Source organism: Scylla paramamosain, chromosome 31 (genome assembly GCF_035594125.1).
Source record: "Scylla paramamosain isolate STU-SP2022 chromosome 31, ASM3559412v1, whole genome shotgun sequence".
In the NCBI taxonomy this organism is placed as follows: domain Eukaryota; kingdom Metazoa; phylum Arthropoda; class Malacostraca; order Decapoda; family Portunidae; genus Scylla; species Scylla paramamosain.
This window is the reverse complement of record NC_087181.1, coordinates 12,916,500-12,943,999: the sequence shown is the minus strand read 5'-3', so window position 1 is coordinate 12,943,999 and position 27,500 is coordinate 12,916,500. Positions and strand designations below refer to the sequence as shown.

The 27,500-nt window shown below is 41.9% G+C and overlaps 1 protein-coding gene across 1 annotated transcript in view; it reads left to right on the top strand.

Moving 5' to 3' along the window:
- Positions 1-27,500, top strand: part of LOC135116327 (nephrin-like) — a 322,006-nt gene that overhangs the window by 143,269 nt on the left and 151,237 nt on the right. The window contains 2 exon segments of the mRNA XM_064033681.1: positions 12,861-12,995; positions 24,578-24,757. Of these exon segments, the coding sequence (XP_063889751.1) occupies positions 12,861-12,995; positions 24,578-24,757 (315 nt within the window).

Genomic DNA, 27,500 nt, shown 5'->3' with positions numbered 1-27,500 from the left:
CCTCCTCCTCCTCTCTCCTCCTCCTCATGTGGCGACTTGTTAATTTGTCCCTAATTGCACAAGATAGATCAATTTCGCTGTTGTGTTAGTGCGCTTCGTGGGTACGTCCCTTCACCTGCACTTTTGTAATCACGATTAGATGAAACGCTGGGTAAACGCCACGCTCAGCCGTGCCAGTCTTGATAGGAGACGATCTGTGCGGAGGATGGCGGAGGGAGGAATATAGAAAGAGAAACCCCAGTCTTTGTTGAGGCGAGGATGACAACAGAAGGAGAAGGGATAAGGAGTGTCGAGAGAGAAACTTAAGTAATCTTTGGTCCGGCGAGGATGACAGTAGGAGGAGGGAGGATGTGAAGTATAGACAAGGGAACTTCAGTAGTCTTTGGTCCGGCGAGGGTGTCAACAGAGAGAGAGAGAGAGAGAGAGAGAGAGAGAGAGAGAGAGAGAAGAGAGAGAGAGAGAGAGAGAGTAATTTTAGTGGTTTTTTTGGTAGCCAGATAGTTAGACAAGAATTCAGTATGTTATAGTGATGTTTAAGGGATCATCTGATTGGATTCACAAGGTTTCAAAACAGTTGCAAGGTACCACGAGCCTTCAAGACACTTCAGAAAGCACCACCACGTTTCAAAACACCAAAACTGCCATAAAGTTTCAAGACAATTAGAGAAAGAGGCACACTTCAGTAGTCAGGGAGGTAGACAAGAATAATTCCGTAGTAGTGATGTTATGGTGAGCATCTGCTGGGGATGGATGAGGGATGCTGAGTGGAAAGGGTTCAGTGGACTAACGGTAAGGCAGGACAGTTAAGGATGTTTTTATGAGGTGGTAATGTTGGGATGAGTGTTTAGGGTGGCCGTAACACACTGTGAGCCCCGCGCCTTTGTCTGGTGGCGTTAGACAAGGGTGCTTTTAGTTTGTTATTGGTGTTCGGGTAGGGTCTGGTAGGGGTAAATGAGAGGTGCTTAGAAGAAAAGTTTAAATTAGTTTAGGGATCTGATGTGGGTGAGAAATACTTAGAAGAAAAGTTAGGTTACGTTAAGGTAAGGTTAGGTTAAAGATCTGGCGAGGAAAAGTGAAAGATGTTTAAATGGAAAGTTAGGTTATGTTATGTTAAGGTCAGGTTAGGTTAGGGGATCTGATGAGGGTGACAGATAATTACAGGAAAATTTTGGTTATGTTACAATTAAGGTAAAGATCTGGTGGGAGTGAGAGATGCTTAGAGGAAAAGGTAGGTTAGGTTAGGTTAGGTTAGGGTAAGGATCTTCTGTGGATAGATGAAGTGAAACAGCAAACACAGAAGTAAATTCCCAACAGACCAGAAAACATACTGAACCGAAACACTAAACACAAGAACTTTCCTCGCAAATCACAGCACTTGAAACTGTAAGAAAAGCCGCAAACAAAGAAACAGATATCTTACAGAACCCAAACACTAAACACGGAAGGTGGCAGCGCAACGACTAGCTAACCAACCACCCTCACCTACCACCTTACTTCGTGTCGCCCGATAGCTCTTCCACCACAAGCTGTTCAATGGAGAGACTATCATTAGTCATCTGGTCAGGCGGGATCTCCCCTGTAAGGCCACGCTCGTCACCCGCCGCGCCGCACAGGGTCCCGTACAGATCACGGAACCAGAGGAGGAACCCACGCACGGCAGCAGAAGGTCCCGGCATCTGAGGCAGGCCGGCCGACAGCTGCTGAGACAGGTAGACTCCCAAGTACAGGCCAACTCCTAGGATGAGTAATTCCACGGCCATTGTGAGACTTCGATTCGCTCGTAATTGTAAACCATAAATTTGTGTTGTCGCTGGAGTGAGGGAATGCGGGGCAGGTTGTGGGGAGGGGCAGTTGCGGTGGAGGTGCTGGAGGGCAGGGGAACGAGACTAGGAGTGTGATGTGTTGGAAAGTTAAGGAAAAGAAAGGAAAATGAGGACGTGGTGGAGGTACAGGAAAGGGTGAAAAGATGGACGAGGGGAGATTTGGGAGTAATGTGATGGGAAGTGGAGGAAAAGATGGGAAAAGTGAGGAGTTGAATACTTGAAATTAAACGGGAAGAGAGGAAAGAAAAGAGAAACATGAAAGAAAGAGGAAAAAAATGAAAATAAGACTAATACAAAAAAAAAAGAAAAGTGAAGACATATATGTAGGAAAGGTAAGGAAAAGATGAGAAAAGTAACATACTAGGAATAAAAAAAGAAAAAAGGAAAGACTAACATACGAAAAAAAAATTAGAAGACGAAAGAAAAGAAAGAAGACAAACGAAAGGCAACACACAGTAAAGAAAACTAAAGAAGAAGAAAAAGAAAAAAAAAAAAAGAAAAACACCAAGAAGAAGAAGAAGAAGAAGAAACCACCCGTGTCCCGTCTGGCGACAAGAGAGGGGCGCCCCAAGGTTGGCGACTGTCACGGCAAACAAGGGACTCGGGAAAACATTTAGTCTGGGCTCGCGGCGACAACCCCTGCATTAGAGGCGACGACCACGAGAAACACCGCCGCGTGAAGCATTAAGGCGTGGACGGCGGGCAGCGGGAAGGGGCGGGAAGGGAAAGGGACGGGAAGGGAGAGAGAAGGGAAGGGAAGGAAAAGGAGGGAGTGAAAGGAAGGGAAACAGCTGCCAGATGACCACCGGATAGCTGCCCTCCTCCTCCTCCTCCTCTTCCTCCTCCTCCTCCTCCTCCTCTCGTGCTATCTTGTTAACCTATGTAATCCTATGTAATCCTCCTCCTCCACCTCTTCTTCTTCCTAGTCCTCTTATTCCTCCTCCTCCTCCTCCTCCTCCTCCTCCTCCTCCTCTTCGTCGTCGTCGTCTCCGCCATGCACACTCGCTTAGGAACAAGATTGAAGACGAAACACACACACACACACACACACACACACACACACACACACACACACACACACACACACACACACACACACACTGCAGCGCCACCAGCAGGCAGTAAGACACACTCCTCCCGAGGGTGCCATCGCCTACAGCAGGAAAGAGAGAGAATGGGAGAGAGAGAGAGAGAGAGAGAGAGAGAGAGAGAGAGAGAGAGAGAGAGAGAGAGAGAGAGAGAGAGAGAGAGAGAGAGAGAGAGATTAGGGAAGCGAGAACAATTACGTAACCTTTGATATTAAAAGAAAAAGAAAGAAAAAGAAAAATAGAAATATCAATTGGATTTATCTGAAATTCAAGAGTTATTTTATATGTGAATGTTACTACTACTACTACTACTACTACTACTACTACTACTACTACTTCTGATGCAAATGGGCTCAGTGTCTCCTTTCCCGAGTCGTGCTTCACTCAGCAAGGAAAGCCAAAAAAGAAAAAATCATTGCAAGAAACACGTCACCACCTCATCCTTGCCCTGCCATTTGCACGTCGAAGGAGAGGAGGAGGAGGAGGAGGAGGAGGAGGAGGAGGAGGAGGAGGAGGAGGAGGAGAAGGAAGAGAAGGCAGAGTGAATGTCTCCAGGCTGGCGTCACCCATCACAATCTTCTTTCCTTTTCCATTTGCACGAGGGAAAAAAATGCTATACGAGATTGAGAACGAGAGGAAAATCCAGACAGACAGACAGACAGACAGATAGACAGACAGACGGACAGAGAGAAAGACTATAAAAAGACATAAAAACAGACAATAAAAAAAAAAACGGGCGGACATGTAGATAGGAAGATATATTGATAGAAAGAAAATTAAATACAGACAGACAGACAGACAAAATACAAAAGAAAAACCAGACTAACATATATAAAGACAAAAAAAGAGAAGGACAGACGAACAGATAGACAGAAAAACAGAGAGAAAGAGAGTTAAACAGACAGACAGAAGACAAAACCCAGTCAGACAAAAATACAAAGAAGAAAGACTAAGAAAGACAAAAAAATAAACAGAAAAACAGACAGACAGACAGGAAACAAAATCCAGACAAAAAAAAAGTAATAAAAGAAAACGTACAATCACAAACAGACAGACAGAACAAAAAGATGAATTGGTTAAGTATCATTTCAGTTCACCTGGGAGCGAAAGCCTTGAGATCCTTAATTGACTGTTGAGATTCACGGTAATTGGGAAGACGAAAACTGATTAGAAGAAGCGAAGACACGAGTAATGAAGAGCAAAGGAGACACGAGGATAAGACACAAAGATAAGACAGGCACAACACGGAAATAAGCACACAAGATTATCAAACATCAAGGACACGTGTTATAAAAATGTAAAATAAGAAAAGCGGAGAGAAATATACAGTTAAAAAAAAATAATAAAATAACATAAAAATAATAAGAACTAGAGAGAGACTGTAAAAAATGAAGCATACGAAGAAAGAGAATTAGGGAACTTGGAACAAATGACAGAAAAGGTGCAAGATAAGAAAGGAAAAAGTGAGGAGAACACAAGAAATAGAATAAGATAATAAGAATAAGAATTCGAAACAGAGAAGGTTAAAAACACGAAGGATGCGAAGAAGGAGAAATCAGGGAACCGTAAACAAATGAAAGGAAAAGAAAGAACGAAGATAAGAAAGGCGAAAAAAAAGATAATACACGAAATAAAATAAGATGAAAAATAGAGAATGAGAATAAGAATTAGGGACAAAGAGAAGGTAAAAAAAAAGAAATACGAAGAAAGAGAATTGCTGAACTATGAACAAATGAAAGGAGAAAAAGGAAGATAAGAAAAATAAGAAGGATATGAAGATAAAAACAATAAGAAAAAGAATTACAAACATAATGAAAATAACAAAAAAGAAGCATTATGAGAAAGACAATTAGAGAACTAGAACAAATGAGAGAAAGAAGCAAGAAAAGGAGGAAGAAAAGAAACAAGGCAAGGTGAAAATAATACAAAAAAAATAAAATGAAAAAACAGACACGGAGAAAAGAAAAAAGAAAAACAGGAAACAGAAAGAGAATTAGAAAACTTTGGGTAAATGAGAAAGAAAGGAAGAGAAGAATGATAAAGATGTAAAGGAGAAAAAAAATTGCAAACCAGTAACATAGAACAGAAGAAGAATAAAAGAAAGAACAGCAAGAAAGAAAGGAAACAAATATCAGGGAAGAGTAAAGAAGATGCCTGAGAGAGAAAAGCAAAATACGAAAGAAATAAAAAGAAACATGAGAGAAAAGAAGGACAAAATAATGAACTTGGGAAGAGAAATGAAGGTAAATCAGGAAAAAAAAAAAAAAAAAGAAAGCGGAGCAAAGAAGATATGGAGAAAACAAAATACAAAGGAGAATAAAAAGTAACAGGATGGAGGAGAAAGAGACAAAAGAGAAAAAAACACACAAGAAAAGTTAAATAAAATAGAAAGAGAAAATAAGAAGTTTAATCAAGCAAGAAAACACAAACATAAAAAGATAAAAAGATAGAAAAGAAAGAAAAATAAGAAGCTAAATAAAGCAAGAAAGGGATAGAAAGAGGATAAAGGATAAAGATTAGAAAAGAAAGAAAATTAGTTAAATCAAGTAAGAAAACAGAAAAACATAAACAAAACAAAACTGAAAAAGAAGAAAAATATTACAAAACATAAATTACGATTAAAAAAAAAAAGAAAAACTATGATGAATGAAACAAGAAAACTTAGGATAAATTCGAAAAAGATATAAGTGAAAGAAGAAGCGAAGGAGAAAACAATGACCAAAACAAGGAGAAACGAGAGGCGTAGAGAAGAAGATGACAAAGAAGGAAGGGAGACTTTTCTCATCTCTCGCTCATCTTTAGTTTCACGAGAAGATTGGAGTGTCAGGGAGAGTGTGTGGAGAGAGACAGAGACGAGAGACAGAGAGAGAGAGAGAGAGAGGGAGAGGGAGAGAGAGTCGAGCAGAGATAATTACTGTAACGGCAGAGAGAGAGAGAGAGAGAGAGAGAGAGAGAGAGAGAGAGAGAGAGAGAGAGAGAGAGAGAGATAGCCCCAAAATAACAAACTCTATATAAAAGAAAAAGAAAAACGGATGAATGGTAATGGAAACGAGACCGAACAGAAAATGGACACACACACACACACACACACACACACACACACACACACACACACACACACACACACACACACACCACACACACACACACACACACAAATAAATAAATAAATAAATGAAACCGAACTAAAAAGATAAATGATAAAAATTTAATCCTCCTCAAAAAAAAAAAGAAAAGAAACAAAACGCATTAAAAAGTCAAGGAAAGGAAAAATAGAAAAAGGTTACTAAAAAAAAATGAAGAGAAAAGAAACAAAAAGAAAAAGGAGTCAGAAGCCAAAACAATAAAGACACCATTGGAGAGAACACCACCAAGAGAGAGAGAGAGAGAGAGAGAGAGAGAGAGAGAGAGAGAGAGAGAGAGAGAGAGTCCTTCTGTCAGACCTAGGATGGAGGTGTAGGATCCCACCCTGCTTCCTCTAGACACAAATCCTTCTCCCCACGGCGATCATGAGACCATTGAGGCGAAGGAGGCGCAGGAAGAGGAGGAGGAGGAGGAAGGAGAGGATGAAGGAAAGAGGAGAAGGACTAAAGGACTACGTAGGAAAGACGAGGACGAGGAGAAGGAGGTGAAGGAGGAAATAAAACTAAAAGCAGGAGGAGGAAAGGGAGGAGGAGGAGGAGGAGGAAAAGAGGGGGTGGGGGAAGCAAGTGGAAATAAGACTTAGGAGAGTGTGAGAAAAAGCAGAGAGAAAGAGAAAGAGAGAGAGAGAGAAGGTAGGAACAGAAGGTGAGGGAGGAGGAGGGGAAGGGAGATGGAGGGTGAAGGAGGAGCAAGGGAGAGAAGATAAATGATAGGGGCAGGGGCACAGTTCGAGTGATAAAGAACCAGGAGGGGGAAGAAGAAAGACGAAAGAGGGGGAAGAGAAAGAGAAGGAGGAGGAGGAGGAGAAGGGAGGAAGACGATAAAAAGGTAACCAGAGAGAGACAGAGACAGAGACAACCCTTGAAAGTCGAAGAAAATAGATGAAATTAAATAAGATAGAATATTAGTGACAATGAAAGATGGAGATGGAATGAAAGACTAATGAATTTGATAATAGTAGCAGGGAGAGAAAGAGGAAGAGGAAAGGAAGACACAGGATAAAACAATATAATCATACAGAAAGAGAGAAACACAGAGACCGAATACCAGTGGAAATAAAAAAAAATAGATAAATAAATTGAATGAAAACAGAATGATGATAAATAGTGGAATAACGATAAAAATTGATAGATTAATATGATGTTACTACAGGAGTGTCTGCCTTCCCTCACCTTTATGAGATCATTTAGCAAACACTGATAGGTATTCCCAGGTAGAGATACACAGGTGAATATTATAATGATTCATGTAATAAAGAAGAGTGTTTGATTTGAACGTCACTTGTTTTCAAAGAGGAGGAAGAGGAGATGATATGAAGCCAGTTAAATTATTTGATTCCTGTAATGCTTCTAATTCTCTCTCTCTCTCTCTCTCTCTCTCTCTCTCTCTCTCTCTCTCTCTCTCTCTCTCTCTCTCTCTCTCTCTCTCTCTCTCTCTCTCTAGCTTTATATTTACTTATCTACTACCTATATATCTATTTTTCTATCTATCTATCTATCTATCTATCTGTTTATCCTACCTACCTATCTTTCTGTCTGTCTAGCTGTTTACCTATCTATCTGTCTTTATTTGTCTATCCGTGTATCTATCCACCTATCTATCCATCTGTCTGTATCTGTCTACCTGTTCACCTGTACCTTACCTGTCCCTGCCACCTGTTCTTCTTACCTGTGACCTTTCACCTCCACACACTTTTGTCCGTCATGTTCAATGCGTCACACTTCATTATCATTTCACGTGTGTCCACTTCTCTCTCTCTCTCATCTCTCTCTCTCTCTCTCTCTCTCTCTCTCTCTCCTCTCTCTCTCTCTCTCTCTCTCTCTCTCTCTCTCTCTCTCTCTCTCTCTCTCTCTCTCTCTCTCTCTCTCTCTCAGTTATTCATCTCACAAATACCTGTCTTCTCATGTACCCTCTTACTTTTTTCCTCCTCCTCCTCCTCCTCCTCCTCCTCCTCCTCCTCCTCCTCCTCCCAGACAAGATGGCAGGTGGTGGATGAGAACGATAGCATAATTGAACGGATGACGTCACGCCCCCTCATCCCCCTCTCCCCGCCTCCTGCCCACCCTCCAGGCCCTCCTCAACGGCCCTACGCTAATTAAAGACAAATCTTCCGCGAGTAATGAGGAAAATTAAGTTTGTCCCGCGGAGGAAGGAGGAGGAGGAGGAGGAGGAGAGTTGGTTATGTTCTGGGATAGAGAGAGAGAGAGAGAGAGAGAGAGAGAGAGAGAGAGAGAGAGAGAGAGAGAGAGAGAGAGAGAGAGAGAGAGAGAGAGAGAGAGGAGTAAAGGAGGAAGCAAACGCAAAAGCAAAATGAAAGAAATGATGAAAGAAAATAAAATAAAGAGAAAGCACGGAGCAGAGAGAGAGAGAGAGAGAGAGAGAGAGAGAGAGAGAGAGAGAGAGAGAGAGAGAGAGAGAGAGAGAGACCAATAAAGCAATAAGAAACCAACGAAAGAAAGAAAAATTGAAAGAAAAGAGAGTAAGAAAGAAAGTAAGAATGAAAGAACGCATCGTCACACCAAATTTTCAGATGCATGACGAGAGAGAGAGAGAGAGAGAGAGAGAGAGAGAGAGAGAGAGAGAGAGAGAGAGAGAGAGAGAGGAGAGAGAGAGAAGCTGGGGATGAGAGTAGTGTTCTGAGGAAGAAAATTTGCGACTAGGAGACATACCATTTCTGATTTCCATGGAGTGAAGTGAACTGCCTTGGGTTGAGAGAGAGAGAGAGAGAGAGAGAGAGAGAGAGAGAGAGAGAGAGAGAGAGAGAGAGAGAGAGAGGAGAGAGAGAGAGAGAATACTGGGAGGGCGTGAGGCAGATTAAGAGGCGAATCATTGATATAGGAGGGGAAAAAGAGGGGAAAAAATATATTCAGCTCTTGGGGAAATAAAAATCTCAAAACGAAATCTAGAAAAGGGAAACTGAAATAAAGCTTGAGAGACAGTAATGGGAAGAAGTGAAGGGAGGGAAATGGGAAAGGGCAGGACGATGAGAAGGACATCTGGAGAAGGGGAACTGAAGCTAAGGGTGGGGGAGATGATAATGGGAGGTAGGGAATGGAGGAAATGGGGAATGTGAGGGTAATTTAAGGCGAGAATGCTTTCAGTAGCCAACTTTTGTAGAGAAGGGGAAAAAAAAGGACAGTTTAGAAAGTTTCAAGTACCTTTTTGTGTTGTGTGTCAGTGTGACTTTTGTTCTCGGCCTTTTTTTCCTCTATCTCTTTTCCTTTTTTTTTTTTTCGAATGTTGGTGGATGGAAATAGGAGTTTAGTGGTAGTGGTGGTGGTGGTGGTGGTATTGTGGTGATGGTGGTAGTGGTTGTGATTATGGTGGAGGTGGTAGTAGTTGTTGTAATTGTTGTCAGTGGTGATGGTGGTGTTGATGTTTTATCGTTGTTTCAGTAGTCGTAGTTGTAGTAGTGATAGTAGTAATATTTGTTGTTGTTGTTGTTGTTGTTGGTATTGTTGTTGTTGTTGTTGCTGTTGTTGTTCTAACAGTATCAGTTGCTTTGTTGTTCTTCATCTCGTTGTAGTAGTAGTAATAGTAGTAGTAGTAATAGTAGTAGCAACATTAGTAGTAGTAGTAGTAGTAGTAGCAGTAGTAGTGGAAGTAGTAGTAGTAGTAGTAGTAGTAGTAGTAGTAGAAGTAGTAGTAGTAGTAGTAGTAATACATACTAATTATCAGAGACTAGACCATTAGTTATTGAGAAAAGTCTTGCACCAGAGAACAGAGGAGGAGGAAGAGGAGAAGAGGAAAAAGAAGAGGAGGAGGAGGAGGAGCAGGACGTAGTGTATTTGTTATTCCTCACTTATTACTGGTGAAAGATTATAATCAGATCTTGCCTTCTCACCCTCACGTCCACTCCTCTCTCTCCTCCTTCTTCCCTTTCCTCCTCTTTTTTTTCTCCATTCCCTAGCCCTTCTTTCGTTCACCTCTACTCCTCCTCCTCCTCCTCCTCCTCCTGCTCCTCTCCTTCATCCCGGCGCACGTAATAACACCTAATGTTTATTTCATTGCCAGTAAAGTAGAGACGCTATTCTGGTTGTTACTTTGCCTGGAGTGCCTAAGTGCTGGAGTCCTTTTGTCTTTCTTACTTTGAAATGGAGGGTCTTTTTTTTTCTTTTTTCTTCGTTTTTTTTTCATTTTTTTGGGTGGAAGGTGTGCTTACGTTTTTTGTTTTTTTTTTCATTTTCTGTTGTGTGATGTGTTTGTTTTCTGGTTTGTTTTTGTTTTGTTTTTTTGCTTTTTGTTCGTTTTTTTCTGTGTTGTTGTTGCTGCTGCTACTACTACTGCTACTACTACTACTACTACTACTACTACTACTACTACTACTACTACTACTACTACTACTACTACTACTACTACTACTACTTTAATGATGAATGATCGTCCTTGTTCTCATTTTTGCTCCCCCCTTCTCCTCCTCCTCCTCCTCCTCCTCCTCCTCCTCCTCCTCCTCCTCCTGGCCCTTTGTTTCCTCCAGCCCTTCCCTTCTTCCTCCCGCTGTATTTCGTTATTTTTTTGCGTATCTCTTCTTCTTGTTCGTCTTTGTCTTCCCCCTTCTCTTCTGGCGCGCTAATGCTGTCTTCCCCTTCTCTCTTCATCTCTGCTTCCTCTCCGCTTGCGTATATATTTTCCTTCTTATTATTTCCTACTTCGCATTCTCCTCCTCCATATTTATCTTAACTGTCTCTGTTCCCCTTCTTCGTTCTCCATTCTTGTATATTATATATTGCCACTGCCATTCCATTACCTTTTCTCCTCTTTATCATTCTCTCTCTCTCTCTCTCTCTCTCTCTCTCTCTCTCTCTCTCTCTCTCTCTCTCTCTCTCTCTCTCTCTCTCTCTCTGTCTCTCACATTTTCACGGTTCCTTCTCGTTTTCGTTTTAATATTAATGTTTCTCTCACACATTTCACTTCCGCTCCTTTAACCCGCCTTGGCATCCCTCCCTGCCCCCCCTCCTTCCCTCCCTCCCTCCCTCCCTCCCTCCCTCCCTCCCTTCCCCGCACATAATATCACCAGGCATATTCCTCCTGCACCAGCACCAAAACCAGGCACCACCAAGCATCTCCTGCCCCATCCTTTCTTGGCCCGTATTGTGAAACGCTGTGCTCTCTCGGTCTCTTGCTTTCTCTCTCTCTCTCTCTCTCTGTCTCTCTCTCTCTCTCTCTCTCTCTCTCTCTCTCTCTCTCTCTCTCTCTCTCTCTCTCACCACGGCTATTTTCCAAGGTCACAGAGATGATTAGCCTGGTTCTCGAGTGTGTTTCGTGTGTTAGTAAGGTAGAGATTTTGTTAATTCGTCACTATAAACCGTAAAAACGCTCTTAAAAACGCTTGACTCTCTCTCTCTCGACTATTTTCAAAGTACTCTCAAAATCACCTATCACAAACCAGTCTCACATCACTGCACTGTTTCTGCCCTCACACTCTAAAACTCTCCCAAGCCTCTCACAAACCCATCGCAAAACCTCCCACAATCCTTTCTTACTCACTGTACATCGTTCTCACTCCCATTTCCACCCTCACACATTCATATCACAATCTCTCTATTCCATCTCTCTCATTCTAGACTCGCAAACCCCCCCTCACAAGCCCCTCACTAGCCCCTATCACTCCTCTCACTCTCACTCATTTCCACCTCACACAGCGCCAATAGAGAGAGGAAGAAATTAGTAAACAGCTTGGCTAATTGCCCTCGGAGGACTGATAAGAGCCTCGCCCATACAAGCCTCTTTGATTAATGACTCTCGCTGTACCGTGACCATTGTTTAATGTCCCCGTCTTGTGTGTTTTCGTGTGTTTGGGCTTCATATCACATTCCTGCCCCCGTGGTTTAGTGGCTTAGTGTTTGTGTGTGTGGGGGGGAGAGAGAGGGGGGGCAAAGGGGGAGAGAGACAAAGTTGGTATATATATTCATTTTCATCTCTTAATTTATTACATTCATCAACAATATTTCCTCGCTAAATTAGGAGGAACCTGTTTGAGAGAGAGAGAGAGAGAGAGAGAGAGAGAGAGAGAGAGAGAGAGAGAGAGAGAGAGAGAGAGAGAGAGAGAATGGACAAGCAAATACTACCACAGAACACCTCGCTTCCCACATTATTTCCTTCGCACATTCAGCCTCGTACATCACCACCACCCTCTTACCCATCAATACCACCACCACCACCACTACACTTGCGCCTCCTACCTCCCTTTGATCATTGCCTTCCTGTCCACCCACCTCCACCCCCAGCCACTTTCTCCTCACGCTGTTCCCAATTAATCAATCCATGCAGCCTCATCAGTACCGGGTCTTAGCACTGTATCCCTGCCTGTCTTGTGTCTTGGCTCCGTCCCCGCGCCTTGCCAGTAAATGAAGGGGCGTGCCATTAACCTCTCCTTAGTTAGTCGTCTTAAATCTATTCCGAGTGTTATTGTTGTTTTTGTGTTGGTGCGGTTTAGAAGTGGTCCAGATTCGTGTTTTTAGGCGGTTCACTTCTTGTTTCTCTTGTATTGTGTGTTTTTGTTGTTGTTTATGCCTACAGCTTGACTGGGTGATGAGATGTGCTGTTAGACTTAGAAATAAATAAATCAAGTGAAAAAAAAAAAAGTGACAGCGTTTGTTATTTTGAATGTTATTAACGCAACGTACTTGAATATATTTATCTGTAGTTCTTCATTTCACACAAACCTCTCCTCCTTAGTCCTCCTCTTCCTACTCCTCCTCCTCCTCCTTCTCCTCATACCACCTCTTGTATAGCTTGAAGATCTTGTTTATTAGTCTTCCCTGCCCACACACTAACCTCCCCACGTTCTCCTCTTCCTCCCCAGGCTGGTCCCTCCCGCAGACGTTCCGCGTGACGCCCCAGAACGTGGAGGTGGTGGCGGGAAGTGACGTCACCCTGCATTGCGAAGTGGAGAACCAGCAAGGCAACGCGCAGTGGACGAAGAGTGGATTCGCTTTGGGTAAGTGGACAAGTGGATGGCTAGAGAGAGAGAGAGAGACAGAGACAGAGAGAGAGAGAGAGAGAGAGAGAGAGAGAGAGAGAGAGAGAGAGAGAGAGAGAGAGAGAGAGAGAGAGAGAGAGAATGAATACCGAGATATATCCTGTACACACACTCACCACCACCACCACACGCCACCACCACCACCACACACCACACACCACCACCACCACCACCACACCACCACCACCACCACCACCAGTTGCCTTTCCGCATGGAGCAACACGTATGGTCGGCAATTAGGGAAGCAAGACTGGGACTTTAGACCATCGGGAGGTGGGGGGACGGGGCGGGGGGGCGGGGCGGTTCCTCTCTCATGTTATTCAATTATTCACTTCCCAAAACTCGGGGCAAGAGGGAGTCATGCTCACTGTCCTACTTACACGTCCTTTGCATGAAAATTTGAAGGCGTGTGGTACTTTCCACACGCACGCACGCACGCACACACACACGCTCACACGCACACACACACTTGCATACGTATACACACATGCCTACTAGTAGATGTAGTGTTAATGTGTGTGTGTGTGTGTGTGTGTGTGTGTGTGTGTGTGTGTGTTTTTGTATTGTAGAGATTTTTACCATAGTTCTTTCTGTTTTATTATTGTCATTACCACCACCACCACCACCACCACCACCACCACCAAAACCACTACCACTATCTCAAACAAACTACTACTAACACACACACACACACACACACACACACACACACACGAAATATATACATACATACATACATACATACATTCATAAATTCTTGCATGTTTGTTTACGTACACACACACACACACACACACACACACACACACACACACACACACACACACACACACACACACACACACACACACACACACACACACACACACACACACATTATAAACTGTGCAAAAGTAATATGGTAAACAAATCTCTATGAACGGATGTGCGCAATGTACACACACACACACACACACACACACACACACACACACACACACACACACACACACACACACACACACACACACGCGCGCGCTCGCGCTCACGCACACACAGGTTTACACGGGCCGGTGTTGGTAATACTGCCAATACGTCACGTATAATACAGGATCCTGTCGTGTTAATTACCAGAGCTGGAGCAACAAAGAGGTATCCTACTCCGCCCCCTTACTCTCTCTCTCTCTCTCTCTCTCTCTCTCTCTCTCTCTCTCTCTCTCTCTCTCTCTCTCTCTCTCTCTCTCATATTGAAGATATTTTATTTCTTCATTTTTTTTTCTTTCAGTCTTCTTTTATTCCTGTTTATTTTCCTCTTTAGATCATATTTCTCCTTCTCCTCTTCCTCCTCCTCCTCTTCCTCCTCCTCCTCCTCCTCCTCCTCCTCTTCATATCCTGTCAGATTTTCGTGGTACATTTTCGTGAGAAAAGACGAAAATGTGGACAGCTTTTAATATTTCATCCTTTTCACGTACGTGCGTTTTTTGTGACTCATCGAATATACCCACAAAAAAAAAAAAAAATGAATGCAAAAGAAAATAGATTTGATTCCATTTGGTCTAAGAAGAGAGGGAGCTTTCAAATTTCACTTTTTACCATATATAAAATTAAGAGAGAGAGAGAGAGAGAGAGAGAGAGAGAGAGAGAGAGAGAGAGAGAGAGAGAGAGAGAGAGAGAGAGAGATTTTCAGTTTCCTTATGCCAACGAAAGTGTTCTCGCCATGCAACGCTAAGATTTCTGAGCTAATCCAGAAGAAGGCGTTGGTGTTTCCTAGAGCTTCCATTAGCACTCGTGAAAGCAGCAGGAGGAGCAGGAAGAGGAGGAGGAGGGAGGAGGGAGGAGGCAAGCGAAGGACAGAGGGAGATAAATAAAGATGCATAAAGAGGAAATGACACTCTCCTCCCTTCCTCCTTTGACTTTTGTTGGATTCACTTAGCATTTTACACCTCGAGCTGAAATGGACAGAATCTGAGCGAGGGAGTGAAAGAAAGGGAGGAAGAAAAAGGGAAGTCATGCATGGCCGGAAGTGTGTAAACGAGTGCAAGTGCATTAATGATGGTAGTGGTGGTGGTGGTAGTAGTAGTAGTAGTAGTAGTAGTTGTAGTAGTAGTAGTAGTAGTAGTAGTAGTAGTAGTAGAGGTTGTTATTGTTGTTATTTTCCTTTTTTTCTTCTTCTTCTTCTTCTTCTTCTTCTTCTTCTTCTTCTTCTTCTTCTTCTTCTTCTTCTTCTTCTTCTTCTTCTTCTTCTTCTTCTTCTTCTTCTTCTTCTTCTTCTTCTTCTTCTTCTTCTTCTTCTTCTTCTTCTTCTTCTTCTTCTTCTTCTTCTTCTTCTTCTTCTTCTTCTTCTTCTTCTTCTTCTTCTTCTTCTTCTTCTTCTTCTTCTTCTTCTTCTTCTTCTTCTTCTTCTTCTTCTTCTTCTTCTTCTTCTTCTTCTTCTTCTTCTTCTTCTTCTTCTTCCTTTCTGTCACACTTTTTTTCCCTTCAACGCTTGTATCCCCTTTTCCTTCCTTCCTTCCTTCCTTCCTTCCTTCCCTCCCTCCTTCCTTCCTTCCTTCCTCTTGTGCTATTCTTCTCACCTTCGTCACGTATATCTCCTCTTCCTCCTCTTCCTTCTCCTCCCTTTTATCCTCTTTCCTTCTCTTTATTCTCCTCTCCTCTCTTATTCTCTTTATCCTCGCCTCATTTTGCTTTTCTTTTCCCTGACGACTGGACACGGAAAGTCTAAATCTCCGCCATCCATTCCTCCTCACTTTTTTCCTCCCTCTTTTATTTTTCCTCTTTTATTTTCCTCTTTTTCTCCTCTACGCTAATGCCTCTTCTCCATTTCAGCCTTGCGAAAGGATAAAACTTTTCCCGCCCACCTTGTGTTTGGTGTTATTATCATTGTTTTTCTTCTTTTTCTTATTCTTTCATTATTCCCCTTTTTTTTTTTTTTATTCGTCGTAATTTGTATGTGTGTCAAGCTTTTCGTATTTCACTCTCCTTGTTTATCAGTTTATTGCCATTTCTTCTTGTGCGTTTGTTTGTTTGGGTTTATTGTGCTTTGTGGGGAGCGCTCTCTCTCTCTCTCTCTCTCTCTCTCTCTCTCTCTCTCTCTCTCTCTCTCTCTCTCTCTCTCTCTTGCATTTTGTATTTCGTATTCAGTTTTCCTTGACCTCTGTATGTGTGTGTGTGTGTGTGTGTGTGTGTGTGTGTGTGTGTGTGTGTGTGTGTGTAGCGTTCATATTGCATTGGTGTCGATATTTTTACATGGCTTATTCCTCCTCCTCCTCCTCCTCCTCCTCCTCCTTCTCCTCCTCATCCTCATCCTCTTCCTCTTCCTCTTCCACGTCCTCAGCCTCCTCTTCTTACCCCTCCCCCTTCCCTCCTCCTTCTTCCTGTTTACACTACCAAGCAAACTGGAGCAGGAGGAAAAGAAGGATGAAAAGAAGAAGAAGAAGGTGAAGAAGAGAAAGAGAGAGAAATGAAAGATGACGTATATAACTCTACAATTCTTTACTTCTTTGTTTAACTTCTGACAAAATTTCTATCTAATTATTTACCCTCCTCTGTTTCGCTTCTTGGACAAAATTTTGCTTCTAATTCCATCATAACTTTTTATTTTATTTTTAAAGGGAAGAGTCACTAGAGGTTTCAATCCCTTTTAAGTGAGTGGCGCTGTTCTTTGCATTCCCAACCCCATTGTTGTCTGTCTTTCGGTCTATATTTCTTTTGGTGATGGTGCTCGTGGTGGTGGTGATGGTGGTGGTGGTGGTAGTGGTGGTGGCGGCGGTATTCCTGTCTCTCCTGGTTCCAATTAGTGGCTGGTGTTTGCAGTCAACTTAAGGGCGTTTCTTCATCATCATCATCATTATCATTATTATTATCATCATTATTATTATCTCACAGAACTCCTTTTCAGAACTTTTTCAGTGGTTGCACGGAAGTTATTAAAGCTAATAATTATGATGATGATGATGATGATGATGATGATGATGATGATGATGATGAGACTAGGAGGAAAGAGAAGAAAAATGAAAGAATAAATTTTGCTGAGAGAGAGAGAGAGAGAGAGAGAGAGAGAGAGAGAGAGAGAGAGAGAGAGAGAGAGAGAGAGAGAGAGAGAGAGAGAATGAAAAAAGACAAAGAACAGCAATCCATATCAGAACTGGAAATTATAGCACGACAACAACAACAACAACAACAACAACAATAAAGACAACAACAACGATCACGATAAATAAGAAAAATAGAGAGATGAAGGAACGAAAGAAGGACAAACTGAGCAACACGACTACGTAGAAGGAAAAAAAAAGAAAAAAAAATATCATGAAATATAAACGAAAAAACAAACGAAAAAAAAAGAAAGGAAAAAATGAAGAAAACAAAAAAAATAAGTAAATCTTAACTAGAACCAAAGACGTGAAGATGTGGCAGCAGCTCCCTCACACCGACAGTGACAGAACCCATAACCCTTTTCGTTATCAAACCTCAAGAACCTCACGAAAAATAAAGCTGTTTGGCCTCCTGGTTGAAAGGCAGTTGGTCTGGGAACGGTAGAGAGAGAGAGAGAGAGAGAGAGAGAGAGAGAGAGAGAGAGAGAGAGAGAGAGAGAGAGAGAGAGAGAGAGAGAATGGACAGGAGAGAGAATGACGGTACTTTAGTAGAAGAGGGAATCTGAAAGGGAAGGGGAAAGAATGGCAGAGAGAGAGAGAGAGAGAGAGAGAGAGAGAGAGAGAGAGAGAGAGAGAGAGAGAGAGATGCTTTTGAGTCTATCGTATTTTAGTGTTTCAGGACAGTAAGGAAGAGAGATGAAGAGAGAGAGAGAGAGAGAGAGAGAGAGAGAGAGAGAGAGAGAGAGAGAGAGAGAGAGAGAGAGAGAGAGAGAGAGAGAGAGAGAGAGAGAGAGGGACGAACTAGTATAACAGATGGAGAGTTAGAACGATTCAGGAGAGAGGGAAGTAAGGAGTAAGAGGAGAAAAAGAAGAGGAGACAGCTTGGTTAAGAAGGAAGGAGAGAGAGAGAGAGAGAGAGAGAGAGAGAGAGAGAGAGAGAGAGAGAGAGAGAGAGAGAGAGATGAATAGAGACAGACACAAATGAGATTCCTTATAACTTCACTCCCACAATTCTTCATCCTTACATCATACTTCTAAAACTCCACTCCTCTCTCTTATTTCCCCTTCATAACACCCACAAGCCCGCTCCTTCCCCTTCAAAACACCTCTTCCCCCTCCACCCCCCTTTAAAACACCTCTTACCGACCCCGACTCCCATCAAAACACACACTCCCCTCCTTCCCCCTTCAAAACACCCCTTAGACCCTCCCTTCCCCTTTCAAAACACCTCTTACCTCTTCCTTTCCTTCCCAAACACCTCTCCTCTTCCCAACCCTCTATTCCTCTTCTCCCTCTCCTCCCCCGCCCCTCTCTAGATAGTCCCTTGGCCGTAGCAATAAGAAAATAAAGCAACTCTTTAAATAAACGACTACGCAGCTGAAGGGAAGGTCATACATTTCCTCTTCTCCGCCACCAGTGCTTTGCTGCGGAGCCTCATTTCGCTCAGCCGCGGATTGAGTGAAGCAGGGCGAGGCTTCGAGCGGGCGAGCGTTACGAATCCCGCTAGTTGAAGGGCGTTTGAAGCGTCCGTTCCGAGGGTTCGCAGGATTCTTGAGCTCACGACTTCTCCCCGCGGCGCTAGGACACAGCACACCCTCCCGCACACTCCCACGCTGTAGTTTCCAGAAACCTTGAATCTTTCCTCATAACAAACCTCAGACAGGCGCGATATTTCGAAATTCCCTGATCCAAAATTTCCAAGAACTCGAGTTCCCGGCACGTACGAATTGCGAGGAGGAGGAGGAGGAGGAGGAGGAGGAGGAGGAGGCGATGGAGAAATAGGTAGTAGTGTTGAAGGAAGACGTAGCAGCGAAGGAGGAAGAGAAGAAGAGTAAGGGAAGCAGGAGTGGAGGCAGGAACAGCAGGAAGGCGCTTTCTTGGCTAGACTAAATTACCCAAGACGAAACAACACCAACAGGAGAGAGAGAGAGAGAGAGAGAGAGAGAGAGAGAGAGAGAGAGAGAGAGAGAGAGAGAGAGAGAGAGATTATTCTTCCTTTTCCTCTTCTTCCTCCTCCTCCTCTTCCTCCTCGTCTTCTCGGCACTCAGCATTCCTTAATCCCTCCCCACGCACGCGCTCCCCACACCGCGCCGGCCTTGGTGACTGCGGGGATAAATCCAGAGGGAATAGGAGAGGTGGCGCGTGTAATCAGGGAAAACTCGCGACCCGCTAAGACACTGCCAGACACCCGGAACCTTATAACCCGTCTGACAAGCGAGGCAGCAGGAGGGAAGGAGGAGAGGAACAGAGGCACTCCTGATCTTTCCTCCTCCTCCGGGTCGACAAGATCACGTGTCGTCTCTAGTCGTGTATATCGTGCCTCGCTTCTTCCTGGTGATTCTGGTGAGGGATGTGCGTCCGTCCTCCAGCGGCAGAGCGTGAAGAAGGCGTTGGAGGCGCGGCATGCACGGCGGAGGCGCGGCTGTGTGTCTCCCGCGGCGTGTGATGGGGGATTCCTGCGGGGTTCTGAAATGCGATACGTAACACGCCTTCTGCTTCCTCCTCCTCCTTCTCCTTCGCCGCCTCCTCCACCTTCGCCGCCTCCTTCATCCCCGCCTCTTTCATGCTCCTTCTCTCAGCCACACCAGACATATTTTGATGGGTAAATGGTGTGTTTTTTCTCCTCCTCCTCCTCCTCCTCCTCCTCCTCCTCCTCCTCCTCCTCCTCCTCCTCCTGCTTCTCTTCCTCGTTGGGCTCGGCTCCCTGACTTCTTCCCCTCGTCCTCCCCTCACTCCCCTCATGACACCACGTAAGGAGTAGTATTTTGAAGGGGAATTAATGCACATTCCTCTTCCCCTTAGACTGTTCATGTGACTCCTTTCCCCTCATCCTCCCCTCATCCTCCCCTCATCCTCCTTTCAACCTCCTTCCCTCACAACCACACTGAGAAATATTAGGATTGGTGTGTTTCCTTCCCCTCCACTTCCCCTCCTCCTCCTCCTCCTCCTCCTCCTCCTCCTCCTCCTCCTCCTCCTCCTCCTCTTGGGCCTCTTCACGCTTCCTGGCTCAAGTCTCCTCCTCTTAGTGGCACCGGCAGAATCCTCTTGATAAATTCAGAGGGTAAATTGGGTCTTTGCTTTCCGTGAGTCGTAAAAGTGAGTGAGGGTAATTCTTTTTAATTAAATATGCCGATCTGATTTTGATTGCCCAGAGTAAGGTGGAAAGGTGGAAAGAGAGAGAGAGAGAGAGAGAGAGAGAGAGAGAGAGAGAGAGAGAGAGAGAGAGAGAGAGATGAATACACAGATAGACAGGGAAACAGAGAAATAGACAGATGAACAGAGAGACAGACAGAGACAGAACAACAAACAGAAAAAAAGGAAGATCTAGCGAAGTGTTTCAGTTCATTTACATTTTTTTTAAGACAAGATTCATTTAAAATATCATTACAAGCATAAACAAAGGAAAGGAATCAAAACTTTCTCCCCGAACAAAGTACAAAAATGAAAAACAAACGAAGCTGATCCTTTACAGTTTTCACACATACGATTCATTTAGGCAAACTACAGTAGGACCACGACCACCACCACCACGAGACACACAAAACGAGTCATTTAGATAAACTACAATACGACCACCATCAGTCTACCTAACAAAGTACAGAATAAAAACCTAAACACAATTCAGTTCCTTTACAATCTTTTTCACATATACACGAGTCATTTAAAGTACACCACCACCACCACCTACCCAGTTACATCCATCCATTCCTTTATATTCCTTTACTTACGGGGGGCGCAGCGGGTGAGGATCGGGAAACAACACCCTTTGCTCTGCACCGCCTTTTTCTCGTCCCGGGGTGTGCACAGAAACAGAGAATTAAATAAATCGAGAAGGAGGGTGTCGGGTTTACGGATTTACAGCAAGCAGCAGGTGTAAACATTAGTGGTATATGTGTGTGTGTGTGTGTGTGTGTGTGTGTGTGTGAGAGAGAGAGAGAGAGAGAGAGAGAGAGAGAGAGAGATGGGTGGTGACTACAGAATGATAATCATGATAGACACAGACTGACAAACAGAAAAGAAGACAGAAAAGCGACAGATTGGTGAGAAAAAACAGGCAGAAAGACAGACAAGCAGAGAGACAGATAAATACACATATAGACAGGAAGATAAATGAACAGACAGATGTACAGAGAGACAGAGACAGACGGACATACAGACACACCAACAAACAGAAAGAAAGGCACATTAACACAAAGAGAGAAAGGGAAATAAATAGACAGGCACTCAGACAGACAGAAAACAGGAGATCAGTTAAATAATCTAAAGGGGAAACTAAGAAGACACTATTATATATTTTTACTTTATTTTTTTACTCTTTTCACTTTACTCTTTGCTTTACTTTAATGAAAAAATAAGCAAAGTTTACAACGCCTGCTTATTATTCTTCAATTTCACAGAATTTATGCATTTTTTTTTCTCATCCCAAGAAACTAATGATGAAAAATTCTTTGTTTTAGGGCAAAATTTTTCAAACAATCTCTCTCTCTCTCTCTCTCTCTCTCTCTCTCTCTCTCTCTCTCTCTCTCTCTCTCTCTCTCTCTCTCTCTCTCTCTCTCTCTCTCTCTCTCTTAAAGAAAGGAGAGAAAAAGAAGAAAAGGAACATATATCATGATTTGTCACGTAACCTCCTCGTATATCTCTTTTTCCCTCACATCTCCCCACCTTCCAAAGAGAGAGAGAGAGAGAGAGAGAGAGAGAGAGAGAGAGAGAGAGAGGATGCTGGAGCTAGAGATAACTCTCATTGCCATCATAAAACCAACTCTGTCCTTCATGCAGTCTCTTTCACAATTTTGGCTGACCCGTCTCTCTCTCTCTCTCTCTCTCTCTCTCTCTCTCTCTCTCTCTCTCTCTCTCTCTCTCTCTCTCTCTCTCTCTCTCTCTCTCTCTCTCTCTCTCTCTCTGTACACGTTTCTTTGAATATTTTCTTCTTTTCTCGGCTTTTCATTTTTAGCAAAGAACTTTTTTCTTCCACTTATTTTCATGTTTACCTTTCATGACTTCCTAATTATGTTGTCCTCCTCCTCCTCCTCCTCCTCCTCCTTCTCTTCCTCCTCCTCCTCCTCCTCCTCCTCCTCCTCCTCCTCCTCCTCCTCCTCCTCCTCCTCTTTCAAGCCTCGTCTCATTCTCATTTCTATTATGCATTGGCTAATTTTCATCAGCATCTTCTTTCTTTTCATTTTTTTCAATCTTTTATTTCTTTTCATCTATTCACCTTCCTTTTCCTTCTGTCGTCTCTCATTCTCTCATTTGTCCTTCTACCCTTGTTTGTTTGTTTTTTGTTTTTTTCCAATCTTTATCCTTTTTACTTTTCCTACGTGTCTCCACTGTTCTTTTCTGGTTTTTTGTTTTGTTTTCTTTCTCCTTCCTATCTTCCTACCTTTCCTTCCTCTTCCTTACCCTGCTTTTCTATCCATTCTCCTTCCCCTCCTTTCTTTCTTCTCCTCATCTTTTTCCTTCACTTTCTCTTATTCCCTCTTATCTATCTCTTTATGTCTTTCTTCTCTCCTTTCTACCTTTCCTCCATCATTCTGTCTCTTCCTCCTTTTCTTCCTACATTTCTTCTATCTTTCCTTTCCTCCGCCGAACCTTCATACCTATCCCTCCCTCCCTCTCTCCTTACCTCCCTAAAGCCTTCCTTCCTACCTTACTCTCCCTCCTTACCTCCTCCCTCCCCTCCCTCCTACCTTTCTTCCTACCTTCTTTCTCTCCCTAATCTTCTCCCTCGTTACTTTCCCTCCCTCCCCTCCTCGTACATTCCTTCCTACCTTTTTTCTCTCCCTCCTCCTCTCCTTAGTACGTTTCTCCACACCTTTCCCTGCCTCTCCCTCCCTCTCTCCTTCCTTCCTACCTTTCTTTCCCTCCCTCCCTCCCTCCCTCCCTCCCAGAAAAGCAGTAACAAGTAAAGCAAACATGGCGGAATGTGACCCAAGAGTTTTCATTCACGAGTCTATCCACTTTCGTATTTGGAGCAACTTCTCGGAGTTTTTAGCTGACGCGCGTACACACACACACACACACACACACACACACACACACACACACACACACACACACACACACACACACACACACACACACACACACACACACACACACACACACACACACACACACACACACACACTTCTTTTTTTCTTTTTTTTCTACGTATTATGACAAGCTTTTTTTTTTTTTATTTCTAGCGTCGTGAAATTCCTTTATTTATTTCTACTGTGAGTTCTGAACCTTCCTATTTTTATTGTGTTTCGATTGTGGTTTTGTTTCCAGCTTCTGTTTTTATTTTTCCCGTTTTCTTTTCTTTTCAAGTGACGTGGCTTGGTTAGGTGAAAATATTTTGGTCTTCATTTCCATAGCACTTTCCTTTTTTTTTTTTTTTTTTTTTTTGAGAGAGAGAGAGAGAGAGAGAGAGAGAGAGAGAGAGAGAGAGAGAGAGAGAGAGAGAGATAGTATACCACTTTCTTTTCTCTCTTTTTTTTCCATATACATCAGTGTTTTTCATATAATCATGTCCATTAAAAAAGAAAACAAAGAAAACAAGTAGCGAATCTAATATAACATTTTTCCCTCTTCCTTTCGTATTTTTCACCAGTTTTCCTCCATGTTCTTTGTAAATGGACGTTTACATTTTTTATTTATTTATTATGAGAATTTGCAGTCAGATGAGTGAAATGAACGCTGTTGCTGTATTTCCCTTTTTCTTTATCCGAAGTGTCAGTTATTGTTTTACTGTCCAATGCATCACGATAATTGCCAGACATTCACTAAAGGTCTCTGTTTTGAATGTTAATTTCCCGCATTGATTAAGCTCGCTCTTATAAATGGATAGGAATAGATAGATAAATAGATACTCAATAAATAGATAGATAAACAAGTCGATGGATCATTAGTTAGTCACGGGATGTACAATTTGCTCGCCTCGCTGCTAACGGATGAAAAGAATAATAGAATATCCTCGTATATTTTTAAAGCAGATAATAATAATACAGTCTGTGTGTGTGTTTGTGTGTGTGTGTGTGTGTGTGTGTGTGTTTGTGTGTGATTCATTGTTATTTTTCTCTTTTCATTTATCGGATATATATGTTTCATTTTAAAATATTCGTGTTTATGTGTGTGTGTGTGTGTGTGTGTGTGTGTGTGTGTGTGTGTGTGTGTGTGTGTGTGTGTGTGTGTGTGTGTGTGTGTGTGTGTGTGTGTGAGTGGCAAATACTTACAGTAAAAGAGATCAAACAATTTTTATTTTGTTTATATATAGATGATAGTCTCTCTCTCTCTCTCTCTCTCTCTCTCTCTCTCTCTCTCTCTCTCTCTCTCTCTCTCTCTCTCTCTCTCTCTCTCTCTCTCTCTCTCTCTCCTTGCAGGATTCAGAAGCACCTACAGCACCCAGTCCACACCTCCTACATCCTACCCCACCAGCACTTCCTTTGCACCTTCATGCCCCTGTAATAACTCTAGTCTTCGTGTCCCTTGCAGGATTCAATCGCAGCATCCCTGGATTCCCTCGCTACACGGTGCTTGGGGATGAGGCCGCCAGCATCCACAACCTCCACATCACTAACGTCGAGATGTCAGATGATGGGGAATTCCAGTGCCAAGTTACACCTTTTGGTAATGCGCGGGCAATCCGTCACGCAGCCAACCTCACCGTCCTTTGTGAGTATTTGTTACTTGTTTAAATTTGGTTAGTTTCATTGGTGTCTTCTTTTTTGTTGTGTGTGTGTGTGTGTGTGTGTGTGTGTGTGTGTGTGTTTTGGTGGGTGTCTTTGTTTCGTTTTTCTTTTGTTTTGAGAGTTATGTTTAGATTCGTTGTTTTTTTTTTTTATTTGTTTTCTCTTCTTTCTTTTGCTTTCTTTTTTTTTTTTTTGCGATGGACAGTTAAGTTTTTTTTCTTCTTTTCCTTGTCAATTGTTTATTTTCATGTAGTTCTTCATATATGTGATCTTTCTTCATTTTATTTTTATTTTCCGGGGAAGGTGAAGAAAGAAGTGAGTTGTAAAATGTTTCGTCTTGCATTTTCTCTTTTTTTTTGTTTTCTTTATCCTTCGGTTTGGTGGTTGAATTTCTTTCTCTTTCATTTGTTTTCTTGTTATTGTAGTGCCTTTTTTTCTTTTTTTTCTTTTTTTTTCTTTTTTTTTTTTTTTAATTTCTTTAATGCCGTTTTATTTTTTTCTTAAACATTTCCTCGATTTCTTTTCTTTTAGGATTGTAAACTATTTTTTTTATTTATTATTGACTTTCTTGTATTTTCTCATATATTTCAATTCTTTTTGTTTTCATTCTTCCCTCTTACCTTCTTTTCTGGGGTTGAAATTTCTTTTTTTTTTTTTATGTCTTCGTAACTTAAATAAAGATTGATTATCTGTCTTTCATCGTTTCTTTCTTTCTTTCCTTCTTTCTTTTATTTTCTGTCTGTCTGTCTAATCTTTATCTGTGCGCGTGTCATTCTTCCTCGTAACTTCAATCTTATTTTTTTTTCTTTTCCTTTCTCTTCCTTTTCGTTGTTGTCTGTTGTGGGTTTCCTTGTTTGGATTGACTTTTACTTCCACTTCTCTTGTTTCTTTTCGTTCTTCTCTTCTTTTGTATAGTACTGGTTCCTTTTGTTCTTTTGTCCATATTTTTTTTTCCATTCCTGCGTATATTGTTTAAATATTTTTTTTTCTCCTTTTTCTCTTTGGTTTGCTTCTCGAATCTTGTATTTTTATTCCTTGCCTTTTAGTTTTTTTTTTTTTTCTCTCTCTACCTTTTTCTCTCTCCCTTGAGGTGAATGTCAAAATTTTAGTTTTTCTTTTTTTTTTTTTTTTTTTTTTTTTTTTTGGTTTTGCTTCTTCATATATTTAGTTCCCTTCCTTTTTTTTTTCTTCGTGAATTATTAGAGTGGTTATTTTAAGTTTGCGTATGTATGTTACATTCACTTCCTTCTTCCACGTTGTGTATATTTTATTCATTTTGTTCTTTCATTTCTTTTTTCCCTTTCCTCTTAAGATATTTTTTGAAGTTCTAATAATTCTATTTCATATATCCACATGTAAACATCTGTATTTGCATTCTTATTATTTCTACTTCCGTTTATATCCCATGCTTAAAAATAAACCATCACCATTTTATTATCTGTCTTTATTAATACATTCTTCTCATTCTTGTTATTTCTGCTTACACTGATAAATTCAAGAAAAACCACCACCATTTTATTCTCTGTCTTCGTTAATACATTCATCTATCTTTCCTCCCTTTTTTTTAACAATTTCATTACATCGTACCTTCAAATTCTTGTTATTTCTGCATCCACTGACAACCTCAAGAACAAACCATAACTATTTTACCCTGCACCTTCATTAAAACCAGGAAGTTACACAGCCTGCAATAACTTTTTTTCCTTTGATTCTTTATTCAAAAACCACAAAGTTACGCCTCATACTTTGCGCCTCACTGTGACCCACATTGCCCCTCGCATCTCTCCCTTTATGACCACTTCCTGTCCTTCTCTTTTCCACCTCCCATTTCTCTTAACACCCTTCATCTGCGTCACCTGCTCCTGGCTCACTTTGTTTATTATTTCACTTGTCTGCCTGTCTACCTGTCTATACCTGTCTGTCTGCCTTCCCACCTGCTGAACTGCCCACCTGGTTACCTTGCAAATATGATTACATGTGTACTTACCTGTTTTTATGTTTACCTGTCTACTTACTGCCCTGCCTTTTGTTCCTACTCCTTCCTACCTGTCACTCATCTCTCACCTGTTAATTTTTACTCCTATCCCTTGTCTGCCTGTCGTATCTATAAATCTTCTTGTTCATCTTTTAACTTATACTTGTTATCTCTTAGTTCACCTGTCTGTATTATGTATAAATTGATGTATTCTATTTCAATTCCTACTTGTTATCTATTTGTTTATCTATCTATTATGGATAAATCTACCTGTCAGTTCTAATTCATACCTGTCATCTACCTGTTTGTAAATCTACCTTTCAATTCTCACTCTTACTTGTTATCTACTTGTCTTATCTGTCCATCTAACTGTTTATTTTCACCTTAATGTTTTATTATCATAGTTTCCTCCTGTGTTTATCATTGTGTGTGTTTATTTATTGATTCATCCCCTGCCACATTTCCCACGCGCATTTTATTTGTTTATTTATTTGTTGAGAAATGGAACGCTGTGGTGAAAAGTCTGGAATATTAAGAGGGGAAGAGTCTTTGCCTCCAGGTACTGTGTCGTTGTGAAGGGAAAATATTTATCTAAAGATTTCCTTCCTATTCGTCCACTTTATTTTTAATCTTTCTAGCATTTTTAGTATCTAGTATTTTTCTAGTATTTTTGTGTTTTTTTTTCCTTTATAGACTTCTTTTTTTCTTTTTTATTGTTTTTAGCCTGTTCTGCGTCTTACTTTTTACATTT